This window comes from Geotrypetes seraphini, chromosome 6 (assembly GCF_902459505.1).
Source record: "Geotrypetes seraphini chromosome 6, aGeoSer1.1, whole genome shotgun sequence".
NCBI classification, from domain to species: domain Eukaryota; kingdom Metazoa; phylum Chordata; class Amphibia; order Gymnophiona; family Dermophiidae; genus Geotrypetes; species Geotrypetes seraphini.
In genome coordinates this window covers 11,810,424-11,835,093 of record NC_047089.1, presented here as the reverse complement: position 1 = coordinate 11,835,093, position 24,670 = coordinate 11,810,424, and the positions used below count along the sequence as shown (strand labels likewise).

Genomic DNA, 24,670 nt, shown 5'->3' with positions numbered 1-24,670 from the left:
CCCCCTATTGTTCCTATTTTATTTTATTTTTTTCAATCCTTGTTTGCCTTTTCAATACAGAAGTGCCCAGAAATATAAACTCGTTTTTCCTACCGTAAAAAATATCAAAACCACAGCCAATTCTTGTCGTTCGTTTACCTTTTTATTTGGAATGAGCTTCCATCTGAGATTAGACTCCTTTCTCAATTATCAATTTTCCGGAAAAAGTCAAAAACTCTCTTATTTCAGAAGTCCCTAACAAATGTATTGGTCTCTTTTTTTTTTTTTTAATTTAAATCTTTATTCATTTTCAAAGCTAATACAAAGGGCTCCTTTTACGAAGCCAAGGTAGCGGCTTTAACGCGCGTGACTTTTAATCACGCGCTACCCCCGCGCTAGCCGAAAAACTACCGCCTGCTCAAGAGGAGGCGGTAGCGGCTAGTGCGCTCGGCGGTTTAGCGCACACTATTACGCACGTGAAACTGCTCCCGCGGCTTCGAAAAAGGAGCCCAAAGGGCCAGGAATAATACAGACGTCGTTAAACAAAATAAGCACTTAAATTCCATCAATGACAATGCAGAAGAAAAAGATCCCTCCCCTCTCATCCAATAATTTAATCAAGAAATAAACCAGAAAGATATCCCCCCCAGCCCCCCACCCTGTCCTGGCTATGTAAAAAAATAAACAAAAAATTTTTAAAAGACAACTATGTTGAATTAACCTATTGCTAAATATTTGACTCCTCTAGAACTGTTTAAAAAATTTTGGGTAACGGTGTTGAAAGTTCCAGACTCTAACTTACCCCCGTACAAAAATTTTACTACAGTGGTACCTCGGTTTACGAGTGCACTGGTTTGCGAGTGTTTTGCAAGACGAGCAAAACATTCGCAAAATCGGCGCCTCGGAAACCGAGAGTGCTTCGATTTGCGAGCGCCCCCTCCCTGCGAACCAGCACCCTCCCCCCCATGATCCGGCACCCCCCTGCCGCCATTGGGCCCCCACCTGCCACCATCGGGCACCCCCCCCCCGCCGCAACCTGAGGCCCCCCCCCCAACCCTCTTCTTACTTTGCTGTAGCCTCCGCAGCGGCACCGGCACCAGCATGTCCTGTGCATGGTGCCGGTGCCTGAAGATCTGCTTCCTGTGTTGGGCCTTGAGCACAGGAAGCAGATCTTCAGGCACCGGCACCACGCACAGGACATGCTGGGGCCGGTGCCGCTGCGGAGGCTACAGCAAAGTAAGAAGAGGATTCGGGTGGGTTGGGGGAACCTCAGGTCGCGGCGGGGGATGCCCGATGGCGGCGGGGGGGGGGGGGGGGTGCGGATCGTGGGGGGGGGTGCCGGTTCGCTGGGGGGCCTTCGGGGTGCCGGTTCTCGTGGGGGGGGAGCAGTGCTGCTGGCCTCGGGGGGGGGGGGGACCTATCAAAGCGAGTTTCCATTATTTCCTATGGGGAAACTCGCTTTGATAAACGAGCATTTTGGATTACGAGCATGCTCCTGGAACGGATTATGCTCGTAATCCAAGGTACCACTGTATTTAAAAAAGATTACAGAGGACACTCAAGGGGGAAAGACTGAGTTAGATGTCTCTGTACTCTTGGAATCATCTGAGATAGAGGTGCTAGGCCGGGCTACATTGGTAGTTCCGCTTGTGTTTCTACAAGATAAAGAAATGTTACTGAAGTTATACTTTAAAATGAAACAGGTCTCCTATTTAGGCGAAAAGGTGAATATATTTCCAGATGCATCTAAATGGACTCAATCTCGTAGGAAAGAAATTTCTTACATACCGTACAAGAGTGATTTCTTTAGGGGCAAGTTTTCAATTAAGATTTCCTTGTAAGTGTTTTATTTCCTATCAAGGGAATAAGAATATATATATTTTTTTGAACCGGCCCAATTGGGTTTCTTTTTGGAAGGCAAAGGGCTTCCTACCGTGGTCTAGAGTGAAACAGTATAATGTGGTCATGAAATGCTAGGAATGATATATGCTCGAGTTATTTTTCCTCTTTATTATATTTAGTTTAAATCCTTGATTCCCACAAGGAGGTTTCTTAGCTTTTTCTCCCTCAACAGGTGGACTATATTAAGAGATTTTCTTCTTTATTTTTGTTTCATATTCATTTATTTTATGATGAATTGAAAAAGATGTATTCAGTATTTCTTGTACAATTGCGTATGTAATTATTTGAAATCATAAATAAACAACAACAACAAAAAAAGAATATCAACGGGCCCCAAACCCAATTTATATAATTTGTGCTATTCCCTTATATATCTGCATTCATCTTTTCGTATTTGTAGCCTAAACATAAATTGGCCCACCAAAACGGAAAGTTGAGGCGGTCGCAATTTTTCCAAAGATGGGTTATCATTTGTATAGCGATCCCTGTCATAATGTATTTGTTTCTAATCAATGATCCCTTCTTTCTTTGATTTCTAATATTTGTAAACCGAGTTATAGAATAGAAACATAGAAACATAGAAATATGACGGTAGAAAAGGGCTATAGCCCATCAAGTCTGCCCACTCTACTGACCCACCCCATTAAGTCTGAGTACTAATGACCTAGTTCCTTAACTCGACAAGTTTCAAGTTTATTATATTGTTTGATTAAACGCTTTTAAAATTTCAAAGCGTTTTACATAAATAAAATAGAGTAGACTTACTTATACAATTACTATTCATATAAACATACTGGGAAACAAATTTGGACAAGAAGACAGCTGATAACAATAGGAAGGTGGGGAGGAAATACAATATTTATTTAAAGATTACATAAAAGGAAAACACAATGGGGAGATAAGGGAAAAAATGAGAAACCGAAAGGAAATCTGGAAAAATGAGAAATTGTAATCTGTCAGTTAAAAGCTTCTTTAAAAAGAAGACATTTAAGATTCTTTTTAAATATTTTTAAATCCTGTTCTAATCTTAAGTATAATGGAAGAGAATTCCATAACATTGGTGCCGTAACGGAGAAAATTGAAGCACGGCGGGTTCCTATAATTTTAAGAGAGGGGACATTTAAAGTACATTGTGAAGATGATCTGAGAGTTCTAGTTGAACTGTATGGGATCAAGAGCCTATCTATGAAAGCAGGAGTATTGGATTTTAATGTCTTGAAAACTAAAAGAGCTATTTTGAAAGTAATCCTATATGAAATTGGCAACCAATGAGCACTTTGAAGTAAGGGTGTGACGTGATCAAATTTTTTGGAACCTGAAATTATCTTTATTGCAGTATTTTGCACGAGTTGAAGACGCCTTATATCCTTTTGGTAAACCCCTTTTAATAATGAATTACAATAATCCAATTTTGAGATAACTAATGAGTGGATCAGTGTATTAAGAGAAAATGAATCAAGAAGGGGAGCAAGTGAACGGATCATTCTTAATCTGTAAAAACAGTTTTTAACCGTAGCACTGATATGTCCTCGAAAAGTAAGATTGTTATCTATTGAAACCCCCAAGATTTTTGTATTAATGGTCTGAATGAGGGGTTTATTATCAATTATAATTGGACTTGTAAGTTGAACTCCGTCTTTCTCTGAAAAGAGTACAGTTGTGGTTTTATTAATACTTAAGGAAAGTTGATTATTGTTTAACCATTCATGAATTTTTGCTAACTTCTTATTAATTTCTGTTATGTCTTGCAGACTATTGGGGTCAATGGTGTGTAGGAGTTGGAAGTCATCTGCATAGGCGTATACTGTGAAGCCGATGGATTGGCATAGTGTTAATAATGGGGCCAAATAAATATTAAACAATAATGGTGAAAGTATGGACCCTTGTGGTATTCCATAATTATTTTTTTGATTTGGTTTAGAAAAGGAATTTTTAAAGAAAACGTTGGAAGATCTATCTGTAAAGTAAGAACGGAACCATTCGTATACTTGATCTGTGAGACCTATAGAGGAAAGTCGATGAAGTAATAGACAATGATCAATTGTATCAAATGCAGCAGCTAAGTCAAGGGATATGAGAATTACAGATTTATGTTGATCCAGAAAATAGTGAATAGTTGTAACCAGGCCTAATAATGCATGTTCAGTCGAATGATTTTTACGAAATCCTGTTTGATTAGGGTGTAGTACCTGAGTTTTGTCGATGAATTCTGATAATTGTTGAAATACTACTTTTTCAGTGATTTTGGCTAAGAATGGAAGATTCGAAATTGGACGATAATTAGAGCAGTCGGACACACTGGTTTTGGTATCCTTGATAATAGGAAGTAAAACAGAATGCTTCCAATCCGTTGGAACTGATGAAGTGGACAGACTTGTATGTATAATTTGAAGGATAGCTGGACCAAATACAGAGAAGTAACGTTTGAGAAGAAAAGGTGGAAAGGGTTCAGATATAGACCCTTTAAGTTTTAGACCATGAAAAAGCTGTTTTAATTCTGTTAAAGATGGAAGGGTAAAGTTGGAACAAGTGGCATGTAGGGACCTGGTTTTTAATTTTTGATCTTCATCTAAATCTAAATCTAAATTATCCGTGATATCTTTGGGTGAAGATGCACTTCGTAAGGATCCTACTAGGGCATCCCATTTATTCTTAAAGTCAATAACGCTGGTGGCCTTGATCACCTGCTCTGGAAGCTTGTTCCAGTGATCTACAACCCTTTCTGTGAAGAAATACTTCCTTACGTCACTATCGAATTACCCTCCTCTGAGTTTGAACGGATGCCCCCTTGTGACCGAGGGTCCCTTGAGAAAGAAGATGTCTTCTTCCACCTCGACACGTCCCGTGATGTATTTAAATGTCTCAATCATGTCCCCCCTCTCCCTGCGCTCCTCTAGAGTGTAGAGCTGCAATTTGTTTAGTCTTTCTTCGTACGAGAGACCCTTGAGCCCCGAGATCATCCTAGTGGCCATCCGCTGAACCGACTCAACTCTAAGCACGTCTTTACGGTAATGTGGCCTCCAGAATTGCACACAGTATTCCAGATGAGGTCTCACCATGGTTCTGTACAGTGGCATTATGACTTCAGATTTGTGGCTAACGAAGCTTCTATTGATACATCCCATAAGTTGCCTTGCTTTGGATGAGGCCTTCTCTACTTGTTTGGCAGCCTTCATGTCTGCACTGATGATTACTCCCAAGTCTCTTTCTTCTGAAGTCCTAGCTAGTGTTTCTCCATTTAAGGTGTAAGGTTTGCATGGATTTCTGCTACCGAGATGCATAACCTTACATTTCTTAGCGTTGAAGCCCAGCTGCCATGTCGAGGACCAGTTTTCCAACGTAAGCAGATCCTGCGTCATACTATCCTGCTGATTGCTTTCACTTACTATATTACATAGTTTGGCGTCATCAGCGAATAGAGTTACTTTACCCTGAAGCCCTTGGGTCAAGTCCCTTATGAATATGTTAAAAAGGAGTGGACCCAGGACCGAGCCCTGTGGCACTCCGCTGGTCACCTCCGATGTCTCAGAGAGGGTGCCGTTGACCACCACCCTCTGACGTCTTCCACTCAGCCAGTCATTGACCCATGCAATTAGTGTCTCACTTAACCCCATCGATTTCATCTTGTTTAATAGTCTACGGTGTGGGACGCTGTCGAAAGCCTTACTGAAATCCAAGTACACTATGTCCAGAGACTCTCCCGAGTCTAGCTTTCCTGTTACCCAATCAAAGAAGCTGGTAAGATTGGATTGGCATGACCTACTCCTAGTGAATCCATGTTGACTAGGATCCCTTAGATTCCCCTCATCCAAAATCGTGTCTAATTTACATTTAAGTAGTGTTTCCATGAGTTTACACACTATTGATGTGAGACTCACTGGTCTGTAATTCGCAGCCTCCGCTCTGCAACCCTTTTTGTGCAGAGGAACTACGTTAGCTGTTTTCCAGTCCAGTCCCAATACTTAGGGAGAGATTGAAGAGCATGGTTAACGGTTCCGCCAGGACATCGCACAGCTCCCTGAGCACTCGTGGGTGCAATTTGTCTGGCCCCATGGCTTTGCTCACCTTGAGTCTTGACAGTTCGCTGTAAACATCAGCTGGTGAGAACCCAAAATTCTGAAATGGGTCTTCCTTGCTTGGGATGAATCGGTGTATGAAACTAAAAGGATTGGATTGGGAGGGGCACGGGCGGATCAAAGGCTTTCCCAAAAGTTGGGCACGGTGCGGTATTATAGCGCAATAGGTCTCCACACCCTACTCGGGCACCAGGATTTGCACCAGGTTTCAGCAAGTGCTCAACGTTCGGCATGGAAATCGGCGCCAAGCACTATTCTGCAAAGGGCCCCTTTATAGAACGCCGCGCAATACCAAACTTTTCCAGCGCCCTATTTATCTGGTTAAGTGCTGAATATCGGAAGTTAACCAGATAAATGCCGATTCTGCCTTAAAGGCCCACAAAACGGCTGGTTTTGGCTTAGAAGCCAACCAGGTATATTTCGTCAGCCCTATCCGGTTAAGCACCACCCAGTCAGCTCCACACAAGCGATTTAAAGACCTAGAAGCCCTTTCTGGCTGTTTAAATTACTTGAATATCGATCCCTCAGGTTTTACTTGCAAGCCATGCTTCACACCATCATAGGACTACGCCATGGGCAGCAGGAGTAATGAATTCATGTTTGAATTCATTATTATTCCAGCCCTCACTTAGGGATCGACAAAATAGAGCAAAAAAAAACTATTTACATTGTCCAATTTGACATGGACAAGAGGACACGGAATGAAGCTGAGGGGGGACAAGTTCAGGACGAATATCAGGAAATTCTGCTTCACGCAGAGAGTGGTGGACACCTGGAATGCTCTCCCCGACGAGGTTATTGCAGAATGGACCGTCCTAGGATTTAAAAGCAAACTAGATGCACATCTCCTTACGAGAGGCATAGAAGGATATGGGTGACTACAAATTATGCCAGGTGTACACCTGGGAGGGCCCCCGCATGTGCGGATCGCCGGACTTGATGGACCGAAGGTCTGACCCGGAGATGGTGCTTCTTATGTTCTTATTATCAATTTTGGAAAGATTTTAAAACTTATCTATTTAAACAATACAATATTTAATGGATTTCAAAATTATCATGATAGACATAGAAACATAGAAATAGATGGCAGATAAGGGCCCACGGCCCATCTAGTCTGCCCACCTTAATGTCCCTCCCCTACCTTTGCCCTGTGAATAGATCCCATGTGCCGATCCCATTTGGCCTTAAAATCAGGCACGCTGCTGGCCTCAATCACCTGTAGTGGAAGACTATTCCAGCGATCAACCACTCTTTCAGTGAAAAAGAATTTCCTGGTGTCACCTCGTAGTTTCCCGCCCCTGATTTTCAACGGATGCCCTCTTGTTGTCGTGGGACCCTTGAAAAAGAAGATATCTTCCTCCGCCTCGATGCGGCCCGTAAGATACTTGAACGTCTCGATCATGTCCCCCCTCTCTCTGCGCTCCTCGAGCGAGTATAGCTGTAATTTGTCAAGCCATTTTTCGTTTGGTAGATCCTTGAGTCCCGAGACCATCCGGGTGGCCATTCTTTGCACCGACTCCAGTCTCAGCACATCCTTGCGATAATGCGGCCTCCAGAATTGCACACAGTATTCCAGGTGGGGCCTCACCATGGATCTATACAATGGCATAATGACTTCCGCCTTACGACTGACGAAACCCCTTCGTATGCAGCCCATGATTTGTCTTGCCTTGGACGAAGCCTGCTCCACTTGATTGGCAGACTTCATGTCCTCACTGACGATTACCCCCAAGTCTCGTTCTGCTACCGTTTTTGCTAGGATCTCGCCATTAAGGGTATAAGACTTGCATGGATTCTGGCTGCCCAGGTGCATAACTTTGCATTTTTTGGCATTGAAGTTGAGTTGCCATGTCCTAGACCATCGCTCCAGTAGGAGTAGGTCGTGCATCATGTTGTCGGGCACTGAATCTTCGTCTGTTGTGCATTTGCCCACTACATTACTCAGTTTGGCGTCATTGGCGAATAATGTTATTTTACCTCGATAAGCAGATTTTTTATTATTTTTATGGAGTAATGCTTACAGTCGCTTATCTATTTTAATATAAATAATCTGTATTGTGCATATTTTACTTTGAATAAGTTAGGGTTGTATTTTGTTAGTCAGTGCCTTTTATTGAATTGTGTTATTTTCTTTTATAGCACATTGTTATTTGGATCTGTATTTTAATTACTTGCAATTGCTATTGTGTAAACCGCCAAGAACGGATGGTTTGGCGGTATATAAAAATAAACTATTATTATTAGCGTGCGCTAAACCAACGCTACACGGCTAAAACTAACGCCAGCCCAATGCTGGCGTTATCGCCTAGCATGCGCTTTTCCGCGCGTTAAAGCCCTAACGCAGCTTAGTAAAACGAGCCCTATGTGTGATAAATTATATAGTGCCGAACACATCAAAAAAAGTGCAGTGCGATATCCGTAAAGTTTCAAGTTTTATTAAATTTTAATATGCTGACCATCAACAGGTGTCTGGCCGGTTTACAAGTTAAACTAGGCTAAAAGTAGTGCTAATAAAAGTAAACGTGAACATTGAGACTTTGACTAGACATACTAGACCAGGGATCTCAAAGTCCCTCCTCGAGGGCCGCAATCCAGTCGGGTTTTCAGGATTTCCCCAATGAATATGCATTGAAAGCACTGCATGCACATAGATCTCATGCATATTTATTGGGGAAATCCTGAAAACCCGACTGGATTGCGGCCCTTATGGAGGGACTTTGAGGCTCCTGCGATAAACTCTCAGGTGGAGCTAGGTCAGGGGTGGGCAACTCCGGTCCTCGAGGGCCAGAATCCAGTCGGGTTTTCCCCAATGAATATGCATTGAAAGCAGTGCATGCCCATAGATCTCATGCAGATTCATTGGGGAAATCCTGAAAACCCGACTGGATTGCGGCCCTCGAGGAGGGACTTTGAGATCCCTGGTTCTGGCCACACAGACATGCCAAAAGAGCAGTGGGACACCTTAAAAGACACTGCTGTGTGAACTTCCCATAAAGCAGGGTTTTTTTTAAATTTATTTTTATTTGATTATTTGATTAAACGCCTATCCAAAATACTAAGCGTTGTACAATAATAATTAAAACATTAACAAAAGTACACAGAGACTAACAATCTTAACATACTTCGGGGTTTGTTTTTTTTGTTCTTGTTGTTATTAATCTACAAGGACACAATAGGAAAAAGGGGGGGAGAACTACAATATTTATTAAGAAAAGATACGACAAAGGAAAGAACATTGGGACGGGAAAAAATCGAGAGTAACTGGACTTGAAACGAATAGTCAATCGTAGGCATCTTTAAAAAAGAAACATTTTAAATTATTTTTAAATTTCTGTAAATTGTGTTCAGATCGTATATATATATAGGAAGAGAATTCCAAATCGTGGGGGGCGGTTACTGAAAAGATTGTATTACGTCGAGTACCTATTATTCTTAAGGATGGGATATTAAGAGTATGCTGTGAGGTGGATCTTAGAGCTCTCGGAGGGTCACATGCTGGGACATGTGTTTGTATTGTTTTGAAGGTTAGAAGTGCTATTTTAAATGTTATTCTATATATGACGGGTAACCAGTGGGCTTTTTGTAGAAGAGGAGTGACATGATCATATTTATTTGAACCTGATATAAGTTTGATAGCTGTATTTTATTTTTAAACTTCTAATAATGTAACTTTTCCCTTTACCTTCTTTTCAAACCTCAGTGTCTAGTACAGGGGTCTCAAAGTCCCTCCTTGAGGGCCCAATCCAGTCGGGTTTTCAGGATTTCCCCAATGAATATGCATGAGATCTATGTGCATACACTGCTTTCAATGCATATTCATTGGGGAAATCCTGAAAACCCGACTGGATTGCGGCCTCAAGGAGGGACTTTGAGACCCCCTGTACTAGACACTGAGGTTTGAAAAGAAGGTAAAGGGAAAAGTTACATTATTAGAAGTTTAAAAATAAAAAAAGGAAAGGAAATGAAGAGGGAAAGGATAAAACATTAGGGATGGGATCGCTTCTTGAAAGCGGTTGGCGTGTTTTAGAATATTCAAGAACAAGAGAACGCATCTTGAAATACGAATGTTTTTAATTTGGTCTTAAATTTATCGATTGATTTCTCGTGGCGGATTTGAGATGGCAGTGCGTTCCATAACGTAGGGGCAACTACAGAAGAATTGGTTTTTCTGGAACAGAAAAATTCCTTAATAGAAGGAACGGAAAGCAAGTTCTGATCAGCAGATCTGAGTACCGTATTTGCCGGCGTATAGGACGACTGGGCGTATAAGACGACCCCCCAACTTTTAGTTAAAAAATAGAGTTTTGTGTTATACTCGCCGTATAAGACGACCCCTTCTTCCGCACACCTTCTCTACCGCCCCGGGTGCAGCACAGCCGGCCAGGTTCCCTTACTTTTGTGGCACTTCCCCGACCGACCGACAACAGCCCCGGTCCGACAAACCTCCCTGCCCTTAACCGCGAATCTAAATTACCTTCTTACAGCTGCTGTAAGAAGGTATTTAGATTCGCGGCTACAGGGCAGGGAGGATTGTCGGACCCGGGCTGTTATCGGTCGGTCGGGGAAGTGCCACAAAAGTAAGGGAACCTGGCCGGCTGTGCTGCAACCGGGGCGGGGCGGCCGCCCCTCTCTCTTGGTACCGCGAGGCTACTCTCCTTCTCCTTACCTGCCATGCCTGCAGCACAGAGCCGAACGGAAGTCTTCCCGACGTCAGCGCTGACGTCGGAGGGAGGGAGGGCTTTGTTTAAGCTTTGTTTAAGCCCTCCCTCCCCTCCGACGTCAGCGCTGACGTCGGGAAGACTTCCGTTCGGCTCTGTGCTGCAAGCAGAGAAGATAGGGAGAAGAAGAGCCGCGTGACTGAGTACATCCAGCCCTGCAAGTAAGGGCATGTAAACTGTACCCGGCGTATAAGACGACCCCCGACTTTGGGGAGGATTTTAAGGTACTAAAAAGTCGTCTTATACGCCGGCAAATACGGTATCTGTGAGGGGCAAAAAGGGATAAGAAGCTTATCCAGAAAGGGAGAGTTTGATTTTGAAAACTAGCATGATTGTTTTGTATGTGATGCGATGTGTTAAGGGTAGCCAGTAAGCTTCTTTCAGAAGAGGGGTGACATGATCATATTTCCCTAACTTGTACATAAGTTTTATGGCCGTGTTTTGTATAAGTTGTAGCCGTCGTAGTTCTTTTTGAGGGATTCCGTTGTAAAGAGAGTTGCAATAATCAAGATGAGAGATGACTAGAGAATGAACTAGAGTAGTAATTGCTTCAGTGTCGAGGATAGAGGTTAGGGAACGTATAAGCCGAAGTTTATAGAAATAGGTTTTTACTACTGAACTGATTTGATCATGAAAGGTTAGATCCTTGTCTCTGGTAACCCCATGTAGTTTTATTTTGGTTTCCATTGAGTTTCAATGAGGATCTTTCCAATAATTGTTTCATTCTTTTTGGTAGGGAAAAGTAGACCACATGATATTTAGGGAGAGTTTATTTGCGTGGAGCCAATCACTTATTTTGTCTAGTTTATTGTTGATTGGTTGAATTTCCATGATGTATGAGGTATCAACTGGGTGGAGTAATTGAATGTCATCCACATTGTGAAGCCTATAGACTTGGCTAGAGTAAGAAGGGGAGACATGAAGATATTGAATAGCAGGGGAGATAGAATAGACACCTGTGGGACACCGTAGGTTTGAGCTATAGGAAGAGAGGTTTCCTTCTTAGAATGAACTCTGAAACTTTGTTCGTTAAAATATGAGATAAAATTTTTTTATTTATATATATGATTTTTCATTCTTAGTTTTGCTGCCAACTTATCAGAAGTGGCTTGCAAGAGAGCCCACTAAATATGTATAAGCCTGGGTTCTGGCTTTTGCCAAGGTTCTGTTAGTTTTCACGATCACACTGAGGATAAACTAATTATTCATTATAAGTGTTTAAGAGGCATATGGTGGACCTTTATTAAATGCTTCCAACTTATCTTAACTACACTTCTCCCTCGGTATTCGTGGGGGATAGGAGCAGAGCCGGACCGCGAATTGAGAAAAACTGCGAATAACTTCTCGTATGGCTCTGACCCACCCCCGCCTCCATCCTGCCTTCCCCCCGGCATCCCGGCCTTACCTGGTGGTCTAGCAGGCATTCGGAGCAGGAGCGATCTTTCTATGCTCCTGCCCCGTGCAGATCGCCAATAGGAAATGACTGCCGTGAGTTCCTGTAGTCTCTCGAGACTACGACGGGAGCTCACAGCAGCCATTTCCTATTGGCGATCTACACGGGGCAGGAGCGTATGAAGATTGCTCCTGCCCCGAAAGTCCGCTAGTCCACCAGGTAAGGCCGAGATGCCGGGAGGAAGGCTGGAGAGAGGCGGGAACGTGCTAAACTATGGGGGTTTTACCCCCCCCCAAAAAAATTGTGACTATGTGAAACTGCGAGTGTCGAAACCACGAATGGGGAGGGGGAAGTATATTCACACAGGGTAAGTTTTGTAAACAAACCTCTTTTTAAGGCTCAGCTGCCATACCTCTTGAAGAAGCGTGCTTGTATTCAGAATGAGGACTCTGTTTAGACAGCCACACCACAGCTTTCCTGCCACAGCCACCATTTTGGTGATGGGGTTTCCGGGAGATCCTAAAGACAAGGATTTGGAATTCTGCGAGTCCCAGAAACTTCCTGCAAGGAGGGAGTGGGGGAGAAAGAGAGAGAGAAGACAATGAATGTACAGCCTATTTTTCAACTGTAGACCTTCAAATCGGAGGCTTCATGCGCTGAGAAAAAATGTTTCCGTTCGATATTCAAAATCATCAAACTAGTCAGAAATGGGTGCTGACCAGTTTATTGCTTTTGGGGCGGGCCAACTGGTCATTTTCGGCAGCACTTACCCAGTTAGGCCTAGGTTCTAGAAAAGGCGCCATAAGATAGGCGCAGAAGGCGTCCTACTGTCGCTTAACTAGGGTCTGGATTTCCCCCAGACACGTCCTCCTCTTTGAGGACATGTCTGGGAGTCTGGACGGCTTTTCAAAACCCGGCACTTTGTCCAGGTTTCGAAAAGCCTCTAGCAACGAGAGACGTCGGGACAGCGTCCGCACATGCGCGGAGGCAATGCGGTTGACACCAGCGCATGCGCTCAATGCCGTCCTGATGAATAAACAGGTTGAGGGGGCGGGGCTATGGATCCGAATTTTCGTTTTCGAAAATCTGGTAACCCTACACCTACCTTAATTGGTCAAAAATCTCACAATAAAAAAAAAAAAACTTAGGTGCCAGAATTACTTCTCAGCAATGCGCCTTGCGGTGCCTAAGGTCAAAGTGGAGACGACCTGAGGCGTTGCTATGCTTGATTCTCCATCAAACTTAGTTGTTAGCAACGCAGGCCTTTAAAACCCTGGCGTACATTACTGACGCTTAAGATTTTTCTTAGGCGCCGGTAGCCACGATTCTGCAAACGGCCCCCAAGTCTGACTGACACGTGAAGGGCGCTATTTTTGCAGGTGTCGCCTGATGCAGGCGCTATTTACAGAATCTGGCCCTTAGTGTCGCTGGAAATGACCAGTCAGTATATAAAGCAACACCAGCTATTTGGGAGCGTTCCAGGGATGAAGTCGGCACTTAACCGGCCAGGTTAACCACATAAACAGGACGGCATAAAAGTCGGCCCTTTCTTTACGTGATAATCCATAGCCTGACGAGTGCTGAACTCGCTTAACTGGCTACGGTGTAGCCTGAAATTCAATGTCGAAGCCCTGACAAGGCCCAGCGCTGCCATGTCCAGGAAAAATGCTGGCGGCGGTCAGCAAAGCACTTGCTACCGCCGGCTGAATGCCGGACTCCTCTGTCTTTAGTTTGGTGGCATCATTTTTTCCCCTTTCTTACCCCACAGTGCCTCTAAACTAAACTGTACTAAACCTTAAGTTTATATACCGCATCATCTCCACGGAAGTAGAGCTCGGCACGGTTTACGAGAACTTAAAAACTGAGAAAGGAAGGGAAAAGGTTTACATAAGTTTATAAATGGAGTGGAAAGTAAGGGAAAAGAAATGACATGTTAGAGAAGAGCCAGGCATACACTCAATACGGTGGCGATTCTAAAATTTGGCGCCTCAAAGGGGAGCACTTAGCGCCAAGTCTATAATGGCTTAAAGACGCACTTAAGTTCTTACAGAATATTAGGTCAAAGCCACAGGTGGACCTACTTATGACTGGTCAACGGCTGGCATAAGTGGGCGGGTCTAAGTGCATTTTGACACGTGCGCTAATTAATATTATTCTATAAGTTGGGTATGTCACTTACCACAATGAGTACCGTAAGTTCTCAGTAACAATAATTCTTCATCTTTTACTTAAACCACAAAGTATAGGAGTCCACCCTAAACTGCTGAATGGTCATCAGCAATCCAAAATTGGGAGAAAAAAAGACCCTCAGAAGGGCTTCATAAGCCAAAAAAACTCCCAACTTCCTGATATTAGTCACACAGTCTTAGATTTAGGGCTCCTTTTATCAAGCTGAGCAAGCGGGGTTAGCGCGTCGGACATTTAATCACGCGCTAACCCCCGCGGCAAGCCAAAAAAACTAACGCCTTGTCAAGGGAGGCGTTAGCGACTAGCGCGTTAAACCCCTACCGCGCCTTGATAAAAGGACCCCTTAAAGTATAGTCTTCACTTCATATCACACTGTTTTTGTGGGGGGGGGGTTTTTTTGGGGGGGTTATTTATTTATAATTTTCAAACAAAATATACAAGAATCCACTTGTTACAGCAATACGGAGTATCATTTTAAACAAGGAAAACAATTTATTTAACCAAAAAATATCAAAAGAAAAAAACTATATAAGGAAAAGCTGAAAAAGGGAGAACCCTTATTCGATATCTAAAATAATTTTAAACCTCCTTCTTAGACCTCAATTAACAATAGTGAGAAACAAGAAATAAATGAGACAAAGAGGTCTCCATTTGATTTAAACAAACCACACAATAAATCTGAGGCAAAGGCTTAACATGCACATCACACGGGTTTCATAATTTGATAACCGCAGCAAAATGCAGGCAACGTATCCCCAAAAATCAGCTATTTGGCTCGTGGACTCCATTGCAGAAGATTCCCGAAGAAGCCATGAAGGACATGAAGGACATGAAGGCTGCCAATCAAGTGGAGAAAGCTTCATCTAAGGCAAGACAAATCATGGGTCACATACGCAGGGGTTTCGTCAGCCGTAAGCCGGAGGTCATTATGCCATTGTATAGATCCATGGTGAGGCCCCACCTGGAGTACTGTGTGCAATTCTGGAGGCCGCATTATCGCAAGGACATGCTGAGGTTGGAGTCGGTCCAGAGAATGGCCACTCGGATGGTCTCGGGACTCAAGGATCTCCCGTACGAGGAACGGTTGGAAAAGTTGCAGCTGTACTCGCTCGAGGAGCGCAGAGAGAGGGGTGACATGATCGAGACATTCAAGTATCTCACGGGCCGCGTCAAGACAGAGGAAGATGTCTTCTTTTTCAAGGGTCCCACGGCAACAAGAGGACATCCGTGGAAAATCAGAGGCGGGAAACTGCGAGGTGACACCAGGAAGTTCTTTTTTACTGAAAGGGTGGTTGATCGCTGGAATAGTCTTCCACTTCAGGTGATTGAGGCCAGCTGCGTGCCTGATTTTAAGGCCAAATGGGATCGGCACGTGGGATCTATTCACAAGGTAAAGGTAGGGGAGGGTCATTAGGGTGGGCAGACTGGATGGGCCGTGGCCCTTATCTGCCGCCTATTTCTATATTTCTATGTTTCTATGTAAGCCGGATTGGCGAAACAGGGATGACCCTGTAGGCTCGCTGCATCTGACCCTGTGGTTTGGGGAACAGAACGCCGCTGGAAACAGCTGATGAGTGTCTAACGGAGCACAGCTGAAAATTGGATCAAGCTAAGTTAGTTTTGATACTTTCCACTGCTATGCGGATATTTTGGGGAGACATTGCCCGCATTTTGCTACGGAAACTTGACTAATATCAGCGGGAGGTTGGGAGTTTTTTTGGCCTATGAAGCCAATCTGAGGGCCTTTTTCAGTCCCAATTTTGGATTGCCGATGACCATCTAGCAGTTTAGGGTGTTAGATCAATGCCTAACCATGAAAGACCAGGTGGACTCCTTAATCAGAAAGGGTTTCTTCACTCTCTGGAAACTCAGATCCATTAAAGCTTATTTTGATAAGTCGGCATTCAGAACCCTGGTCCAATCCCTCGTACTAAGTCAACTTGACTACTGTAACATCGCCTACTTAGCCATTTCCCCAAAAAATATGCGACATGTACAACTAATGCAAAATGCAGCGGTCAGATTAATCTTCGGACTAAAGAAATTCGATTATGTATCACCCTACTACCGGCAGTTACATTGGCTACCGATGGAAGCACGCATAAAGTTTAAATTCGCCTGCTTCTGCTTTAAAGCGCTAAACGGACTTGCCCCTAAATACATAATTGACTTTTTCTCCTTCTCTGCCAACAGACACAAGAGAAGCTCTCATTCCTACTTCGTTTCCCCCCCAATTAGAGGTTATAAACTGAAAAAACACCACGAACACCTTCTCTCACATCAAGCAGCATTGTGGGTTAAAGACCTAGATCAACTGCTTTCGCCCACTACTTATGAGGAATTCAGAAAACGTCCAAAAACTCAACTGTTCCTAACGTATCTAGACAACTGACTAGAGAGTTGCGCGGGGACAGAAATCCCACCCGTCTCCGCCAAAGTCCCACCCGTCCCCACCCGTCCCCGTGAGGAATCCCACCCGTCCCCACCCGTCCCCGTGAGGATTCCCTCCGTCCCCACCCGTCCCCGCGAGGAATCCCTTCCGTCCCCACCCGTCCCCGCGAGGAATCCCCTCCGTCCCCGCCCGTCCCTATAAACTTCAGAAATAGTTATTTCATTTAATTATGCTACTGAATTAAAGGCTCTGGTAGAAACCCATTTACAAATAAGCAAAAAGACTTTATTAATTTGAAAATATTAATTGGGAAGAATACATACTTTGCAAATGGGTTTCTACCAGAGCCTCTAATGTTTATAAATTTTTATCAACACAACTAATATACTACTTTATCCTGAAGCAAAATAAAAAAAAAGAAATATAATTCTTTTCCTACCTTTGTTGCCTGGTTTCTGCTTTCCTCATGTTCTCATTCAATTCCTTCCATCCACTGTCTCTCTTCCTTCTGCATCTTCCATTTGCTCTGTTACTGTGCCTCTCCCTTTCTTCCCCCTTCCAAATTGGTCTGGCACCCATCTTCTTCTCTCCGCTCCCCCCATAGTCTGGCATCTGTCTTCTTCCCTGCCAGCGTCTTCTCCCTACTCTCTCTTCCCCATTTCCTTTCAGCGTCCTTCTCCCCCCATCTTCCCCATGTCCTGTCAGCGTCCTTCTCCCCCCTCTGTCTTCCCCATGGCCTTTCAGCGTCCTTCTCCACCCCCCCCCCGTCTTCCCCATGTCCTTTCAGCGTCCTTCTCCACCCCTTTGTCTTCCCCATGTGCTTTCAGCATCCTTCTCCCCCCTCTGTCTTCCACAAGTGCTTTCAGAGTCCTCCCCCCCGCCCTTCCCATGGCCTTTCAGCGTCCTTCTCCACCCCTTTGTATTCCCCATGTGCTTTCAGCGTCCTTCTCCCTCCTCTGTCTTCAAGTGCTTTCAGAGTCCTTCCCTCCCGTCTTCCCCATGGCCTTTCAGCGTCCTTCTCCCCACTCCTTCTCTACCGCCCCGGGTGCAGCACAGCCTGCCAGGTCCCCTTACTTTTGTGGCACTTCCCCGACCGACTGACAACAGCCCCGGTCCGACAAACCTCCCTGCCCTTAACTGCGAATCTAAATTACCTTATTACACCTGCTGTAAGAAGATAATTTAGATTCGCGGCTACAGGGCAGGGAGGATTGTCGGACCGGGGCTGTTGTCGGTCGGTCGGGGAAGTGCCACAAAAGTAAGGGGACCTGGCCGGCTGTGCTGCAACCGGGGCGGGGTGTGGCGGGGCGGACCGCCCCCTCCCTTGGTAGCCACTCGAACCGCGAGGCTACTCTCCTCCTACCTGCACTGCCTGCAGCACAGAGCCAAACGGAAGTCTTCCCGACGTCAGCGCTGACGTCGGAAGGAGGGAGGGCTTTGTTTAAGCCCTCCCTCCCCTCCGACGTCAGCGCTGACGTCGGGAAGACTTCCGTTCGGCTCTGTGCTGCAAGCAGAGAAGGTAGGGAGAAGAGCCGCGCGACTGAGTACATCCAGCCCCGCAGGAACCCCGCGACCCTTGGAGGCGACCCTAGGGGGCGTCCCCACGGGATCCCCGCGATCCTAGGGGCGTCCCCATGGGATCCCCGTGACCCAAAGGGGGAACCCGCGGGATGCCCGCAGGTCCCGCGGGATTCCCGTCGTCCCCGTTCCCGTGCAGCTCTCTACAACTGACCCACTCATCTTCTTTCTCCTCCATAGTGATTCCTCTGTCCTATTAATCTCTTTCTTCTCAACAACACTTTTCCGGTCCTATTAACTCTCCTCTTCCCCCCTCTTAAATTCAATCAATTTGTACCTCGCTTAATCTATTGTAAACCGCATAGAACTTAACGGTATTGCGGTATATAAACTGTTATTATTATTAGGCAGTGGACTCCTATGCTTTGAGGTTTGAGTAAGAGATTAAGAATTACTGGTATACCACTTACCCCAGGACACATTATGCTCTGCCCAATGCGGACACTCTGATTGTACTGGACTAAGCTATTTACCTGAACCGTTTATAGATCAGCGCCCAGCGGGTACCTGGGAAACTGCCAAGTATTTGCAACAATCACGCGCATGAGAACCACTATCCGATACACTAGGTGTACTAATGATATCTATATTTGGTGACGGGACAAAAGCCGCGCTGACATTTCGGTCCAGACAATTGCGCGCAAGACTCCAGCGCACCGCTGTAAAAGTTAATTTTAAAGAGCTCCGACGGGGTGTGTGAGGGTGACCCCCCCCCCCCCACTTTACTTAATACTGTTCGTGCTGCCGTTGGGGGTGGGGGGGGGTGCAAACCCCCCCCCAAAAAAAAAAATCGGGAAAAAGTTACGTTTCCTCTATAATGGGGGGTTACAACCCCCCAATACGTATACTCTCAGGAAAAGGGTCAGTTAAACTCCAATTATATTACCTCTAAATCAGAACCCCATATGGACAACAAACCAGCCATGGACGAGGCAGTTGACTCAGAAAATGTTGTAACACCTCCAAACAAACCAAAACTGCAGACTTGTACACGGTTTGTTTGCTCTGGTCTGTTTTTTCACTGCAGACGAAGTTGGACCTCTGGTTCTTTTGTTGTTTTGTAACACCTCCAAAGCCTCATCCTGAGGAATGGAGGTATACAGGGAAGCCACATCAAACGTCACTAGAAATGTCACCTCAGACAGATCACGCTCCCAGCTCCCTAACAGATTCAGAAAATGAGTGGTGTCCTTCAATAAAGATGGCACAAAGGAAAGGCAAGGATGAAGGTGGATATCAAGTTTCAAGTTTATTAAATTTTGATTTTACGCAATATCAAATATTTCAATGCGTATTACATAATTGAAATGTACAATAAAAAAAAAAAAAACTGGGGTGACAAATACAAATATAAATAAGACAAAATTATACAAACTAATCATTATGTATTATTAATACAAACTGAAACAAGTGGGTAAAAAAAAATGGAATTACAATTTTAGAAAAATAAAAAAGGAAAAATTTTTAACAATTAAGGATTATACATAAGGGTAGGGTAGGTGAGAAAAGTGATGAAGGAAAGAATGAGAGAAAGAAAAAAAAAAAGAAAAAGATGTTTTGATAGAAAAGAGAGAAATATAAGATTAAAAGAACTCTTTTAATTTCTATATTGATGTTCTACATATTTGATTCCTTTGAGGTTCTGCATATTTGATTCCTAAAGGATAAATATTGTGTTTATTATCATTATCTATTTATGTATTGAATGCATCTCTATAAAGAATGCTTTTCAAACCTTGTTTAAATTTGTCTAGTGATGTTTCGTTACGTAAATAAATAGGTAGATTATTCCACAGTTGTGGTGCTTGCACTGAAAATATAGTTGTTCTTCTTGTCCCAATTATTTTTAATGAAGGGATAGTTAGTAAATTTTGTTGTGTTGATCTTAGCGTCCTTAACGAAGAATAAGGGATTAATAGTCTATCTAGAAATAATGGCGCGTGTACTTGTTGGATTTTAAATGTTAGTAATGCAATTTTAAATGTAATTCTATGTATAATCGGTAACCAGTGTGCATCTTGTAAAAGCGGAGTAACATGGTCATATTTCTTTGAGTTTGTTATAATTTTAATGGCACACTCGTTCTATCAAAGAATCCCTCCCTGACACTATAGGTGCACCCTATGACTGGTAAAGTTTATAAACTAGGAAGTGCCACTTCATGTAGAACAGAGGGGTGGTTTATATTATGGTGTGTCCCTGTTCTATGATCTATGTGGGACACACTTATCGCCAATTCAAGACCAGAATAATTGAGCACAGGTCCTGTCTGCACACTCGGAGGTTGGAGGAGCCATTGGTGACACACTGTTTGGAAGCTAATCGTGAATTTGGGGCTCTACGTTGCACAGGAATTGAACGCATTGCTTACCCTGCTCGCCGGGGGAATTGGAGGCGTTTACTCTGGCAGAAAGAGCAAAAATGGATTTTCACTCTGCAATCTGTTCAGCCTGTGGGACTGAATGCCCGGATTGAGTGGACGGCCTTCTTTGGTGTTTGAATGCCTGTGATTGGTGGATCGTGTCTGGAGGTGGAGCTTGTGTGCAATTTCTAGCTGGAGGCTGTGGAGTGTCTTAGCACGCCGCGGTATTGTTCTGTGAAATGGTGTGAGAGCCTGAAGAGCTCGGTGGGTCTGGATAGAGCGTATGTGAAGCAGTGAAGTTGAAACCCCTGACGCAGCGACCAGAGCGAAACGGAGGGTTCCCCGTCGGGTTCAGTGGCTGCAGGGCCCAGGAGGTGAAGGACTGAGAGATCCTGGATGCCGAAGCAGCTAAGTTGTTCTCTCTTTTTTTGCTGTGTTCCACGCTGAATCCTGGACTACTTTGCTACAGTGCTGATTTACCCATTTTTTCACAACTGAGGGCTGTGTGTCCCGGTGTGTTTTGTAACGTCTCCCTGCAGGCTACCATAGCGCTTTTTCTACTGGTTCTATATTTTGGAGTACAGGGTTAGTCTTGAAAGGTGGAGTTTTTTGCCAGATGAAGCGGAACTGAGGCTTTTTCTCCACCTTTCTTTTTCCCTGTTACTTCCTGTTGTGTGATTGGCTTGTGTGTGTGTGAAATTAAAGCCTGTTGGTGTTGCAGAGGGGAGGTTTGTTGTCCATATGGGGTCCTGATTTAGAGGTAATATAATTGGGGTTACAACCCCCCAAGTCCCCCCCCACGGCAGCGCGAACAGTATTAAGTAAAGTGGGGGGGGGGTTCCCCCCCCCCACACCCTCCATCGGAGCTCTTTAAAATTAACTTTTCCGCCGGCACGCTGGAGTCTTGCGCCCACAATTGGACTCAAATGTCGGCACGGCTTTGTCCCGCGCATGAATGACTGTGAACCCTATATTTAGGCAACAGCTTATAAAATTGTCCTTCCTGTGTAACTGTATGTTGCCTGCCCTAGTTACAAATACAAAACGGTCTTATTTAAAACCATTTAGCCGGCCAGGAATAGCTCCTGGCCAGTTTGATGGCACTTATAAAATGATATCCATATTGTGCTCTACTGGAATCTTGTAACTTCTTGTCCAGTAAAACCTTGTAACTTCCTGTCCAATAAAACCTTGTAACTTCCTGTCCAATATAACCTTGTAACTTCCTGTCCAATATAACCTTGTAACTTCCTGTCCAATAACCTTGTAACTTCCTGTCCAATATAACCTTGTAACTTCCTGTCCAATATAACGACATGGCTGCTTTAAGACCTAGCTTACTGCCTTTGTCAATATTACAGTAAGAAACCAGTTAGGGCAAAGCACTTCTCCCAACCTTCACAAATAGCGTTACCTGCGTCCCTGTGGTAGACAATCAATTCTCCATTCGCCAGTGACACAAACACCTGATTATCAAGGTACCTAAGAAAAATGGAAATAATAGATCAGAGCCAATTTAAATGATACCAACGTTAACACTGGCTTTCTTTGTGGGAGTGTGTGGTGCAGTGGTTAGAGCTACAGCCTCGGCACCCTGAGGTGGTGGGTTCAAATCCCGCGCTGCCCCTTGTGACCCTGAGCAAGTCACTTTTAATCCCCATTGCCCCATGTACATTAGATAAGAGTGGGGGCCCACCGGGACAGATAGGGAAAAATGCATAGAATTGTAGGATATGCGGAATATCAATTATTAAAATAAAATAAATAAATACAATTTCTAAGACTCTGTATCCTGGATAAGGTCTTTAAAATCTACAGGTCAAATTTGCCAGGCTATCCATGTTAAGGGAGGGCTTCGATTTAGACATCTGATGCACCATGGAGAGCGCTTAACCTGTAAGGATATCTGGGTGCCCCGAGTTCATTTTAGAATACACTTCCCCCTCCCCATTCGCGGTTCCTGCACTCGCGGTTTCATATTATCGCAATTTTTTCTGGGGAGGGGGGAAAATTTTAAAAAAAAAACGTTTTCATGTTTAAAAAATCCATCTTTTTTTCCTCCCTGCCGCCTTCCCGGCCTTACCTGGTGGTCTAGAGCAGTGTTCTTCAACCTTTTTGCACCGGTGGACCGGCAGAAATAAAATAATTATTTTGTGGACCGGCAAACTACTAGGACTAAAATTTAAAAACCCCGTTTACGCCCCATCTCTGCGAGCTCGGTCCCCGCAAACCATCTGATCCCATCTGCACAAGCCGCAATTATGATTTTATATTGAACGTATTTTATTAAAGTATAAAAAGAAACAATATTCTGAACAATTGTGATTTTATAAATACAAATATACAGAGCACGGACCAACAAAACCCCTGTCTCCCCTCCCCTTCACATATATCCCCTCTACTATCAAGAAAACTGAACAAGCCAAGTTATTATAGAATGCTACATAGAAATATCATGCTAACAGAATACTGCAGTCCCCGGTTATGTCTCTAGCAGGATATATAATTCAAATCTGATATATTCTAATGACAAAATAGAAATAAAATTATTTTTTTCTACCTTTTGTTGTCTCTGGTTTCTGCTTTCATCTTCTTTTTACTCTTTTCCTTCCACCATCTGCCCGTTCCATCCAATGTCTGCCCTCTCCCCCTTCCATATGTATCTGACTTCTTTCTATGCCCCTCTTCCTTGTCCATCCTCCTCTCTCCTTTTTACATCATTCATTCCAGCTTCACTGCCTTCTTCATTTTTATCTCTCCTACACCAAATCTAGCATCTTTATCCCTCTCTCATTTCTCTGCTGACCCCCTTTCCAGCATCAATGTCTCTCTACTTTCTCATTCCTCTCTCTCCCCTTTCTCTCATCTGATCTCTCCATTCCACCCTGACCCCCTTCCCCTCCTGTAATCTCCCTGCCAGCTGTTTCCTTCCTTTTTTCTTTCTCCCTACCCTCCTTCCTTTTTTTCCTTCTCCCTTCCCTCCTCCCTCTATCCAACATTAACTCTCTTCCCATCCCTTTCCCTCCTCCCTCACAGCAGCATCTCTCCTTCTTCTCCCTTCCCTCCTCCCTCTATCCAACATTAACTTTCTTCCCATCCCTTTCCCTCCTCCCCTCCCAGCAGCATATCTCCTTCTTCTCCCTTCCCTCCTCCCTCTATCCAACAGTAACTCTCTTCCCATCCCTTTCCCTCCTCCCCTCCCAGCAGCATCTCTCCTTCTCCCTTCCCTCCTCCCTCTATCCAACATTAACTCTCTTCCCATACCTTTCCCTCCTCCCCTTCCAGTAGCATCTCTCCTTCTTCTCCCTTCCCTCCTCCCTGTATCCAACATTAACTTTCTTCCCATCCCTTTCCCTCCTCCCCTCCCAGCAGCATTTCTCCTTCTAACTCCCTTCAAGTCCATTAACAGCTCTCCCTTTTCCAGCACCTTCCCAGCCTCCTACAGTGGCTTCCTCCCCTTCCAGCAGCTCTCGGTACTTGCCTGCAGGAAGTTGCCGGTAAATCACTGCCCTGGCAAATTGGAGAGCTGGTGGGAGGGGAGACAGCCACTGTGAAGGCTCCCCAGGATCTTGTTCGCATACGCTGACCATCTCCCTCCACCTGCACCTGAATCTGCAGCTCTCTCCGGTCTAATCGCAACTTCCCCGTGGCCCTCTTCAGCAACTCGGCAGGGGTGGCGATCAAGACACGCTGCCGACGTCGGGACCTTCACTCTCTGAGTCCCGCCTATTTTGTTTCAACTTCCTGTTTCCGAACAGGCGAGACTCACAGAAGGAAGGCCCAGACGTTGGTAGCCTATCTTGATCGCCTGAGGCTGGGAAGAACATTAATCAGCAAGAACCGCAGTCAGGAGGAACCGCAGTCGGCAGGAAATTTAACTGCCGACTTGATCTCGCTGGCCCTGCGAGGACCAGCAGAAATTTTCTGCGGACCGGCACCAGTACGCGGACCGGCGGTTGAAGAACTGTGGTCTAGAGGGTTTTCGGGGCAGGAGCGATCTTCCTACGCTCCTGCCCCGTGCAGATCGCCATGAGGAAATGGCTGCTGGGAGTTCCCGTAGTCTCTCGAGGCTACGTCAGGAAC

General features: G+C 44.6%; 1 protein-coding gene across 1 annotated transcript in view; it reads right to left on the bottom strand.

The window, feature by feature from the left end:
* The window catches only part of ARHGEF17 (Rho guanine nucleotide exchange factor 17), a 390,049-nt gene that overhangs the window by 12,624 nt on the left and 352,755 nt on the right, over positions 1-24,670 (bottom strand). The window contains exons 17-18 of the mRNA XM_033949000.1: positions 22,002-22,069; positions 12,481-12,629 (exon numbers count right to left, since the gene is read on the bottom strand). Coding sequence (XP_033804891.1) covers positions 12,481-12,629; positions 22,002-22,069 — 217 coding nt within the window. The remainder of the gene's footprint in view (positions 1-12,480; positions 12,630-22,001; positions 22,070-24,670) is intronic.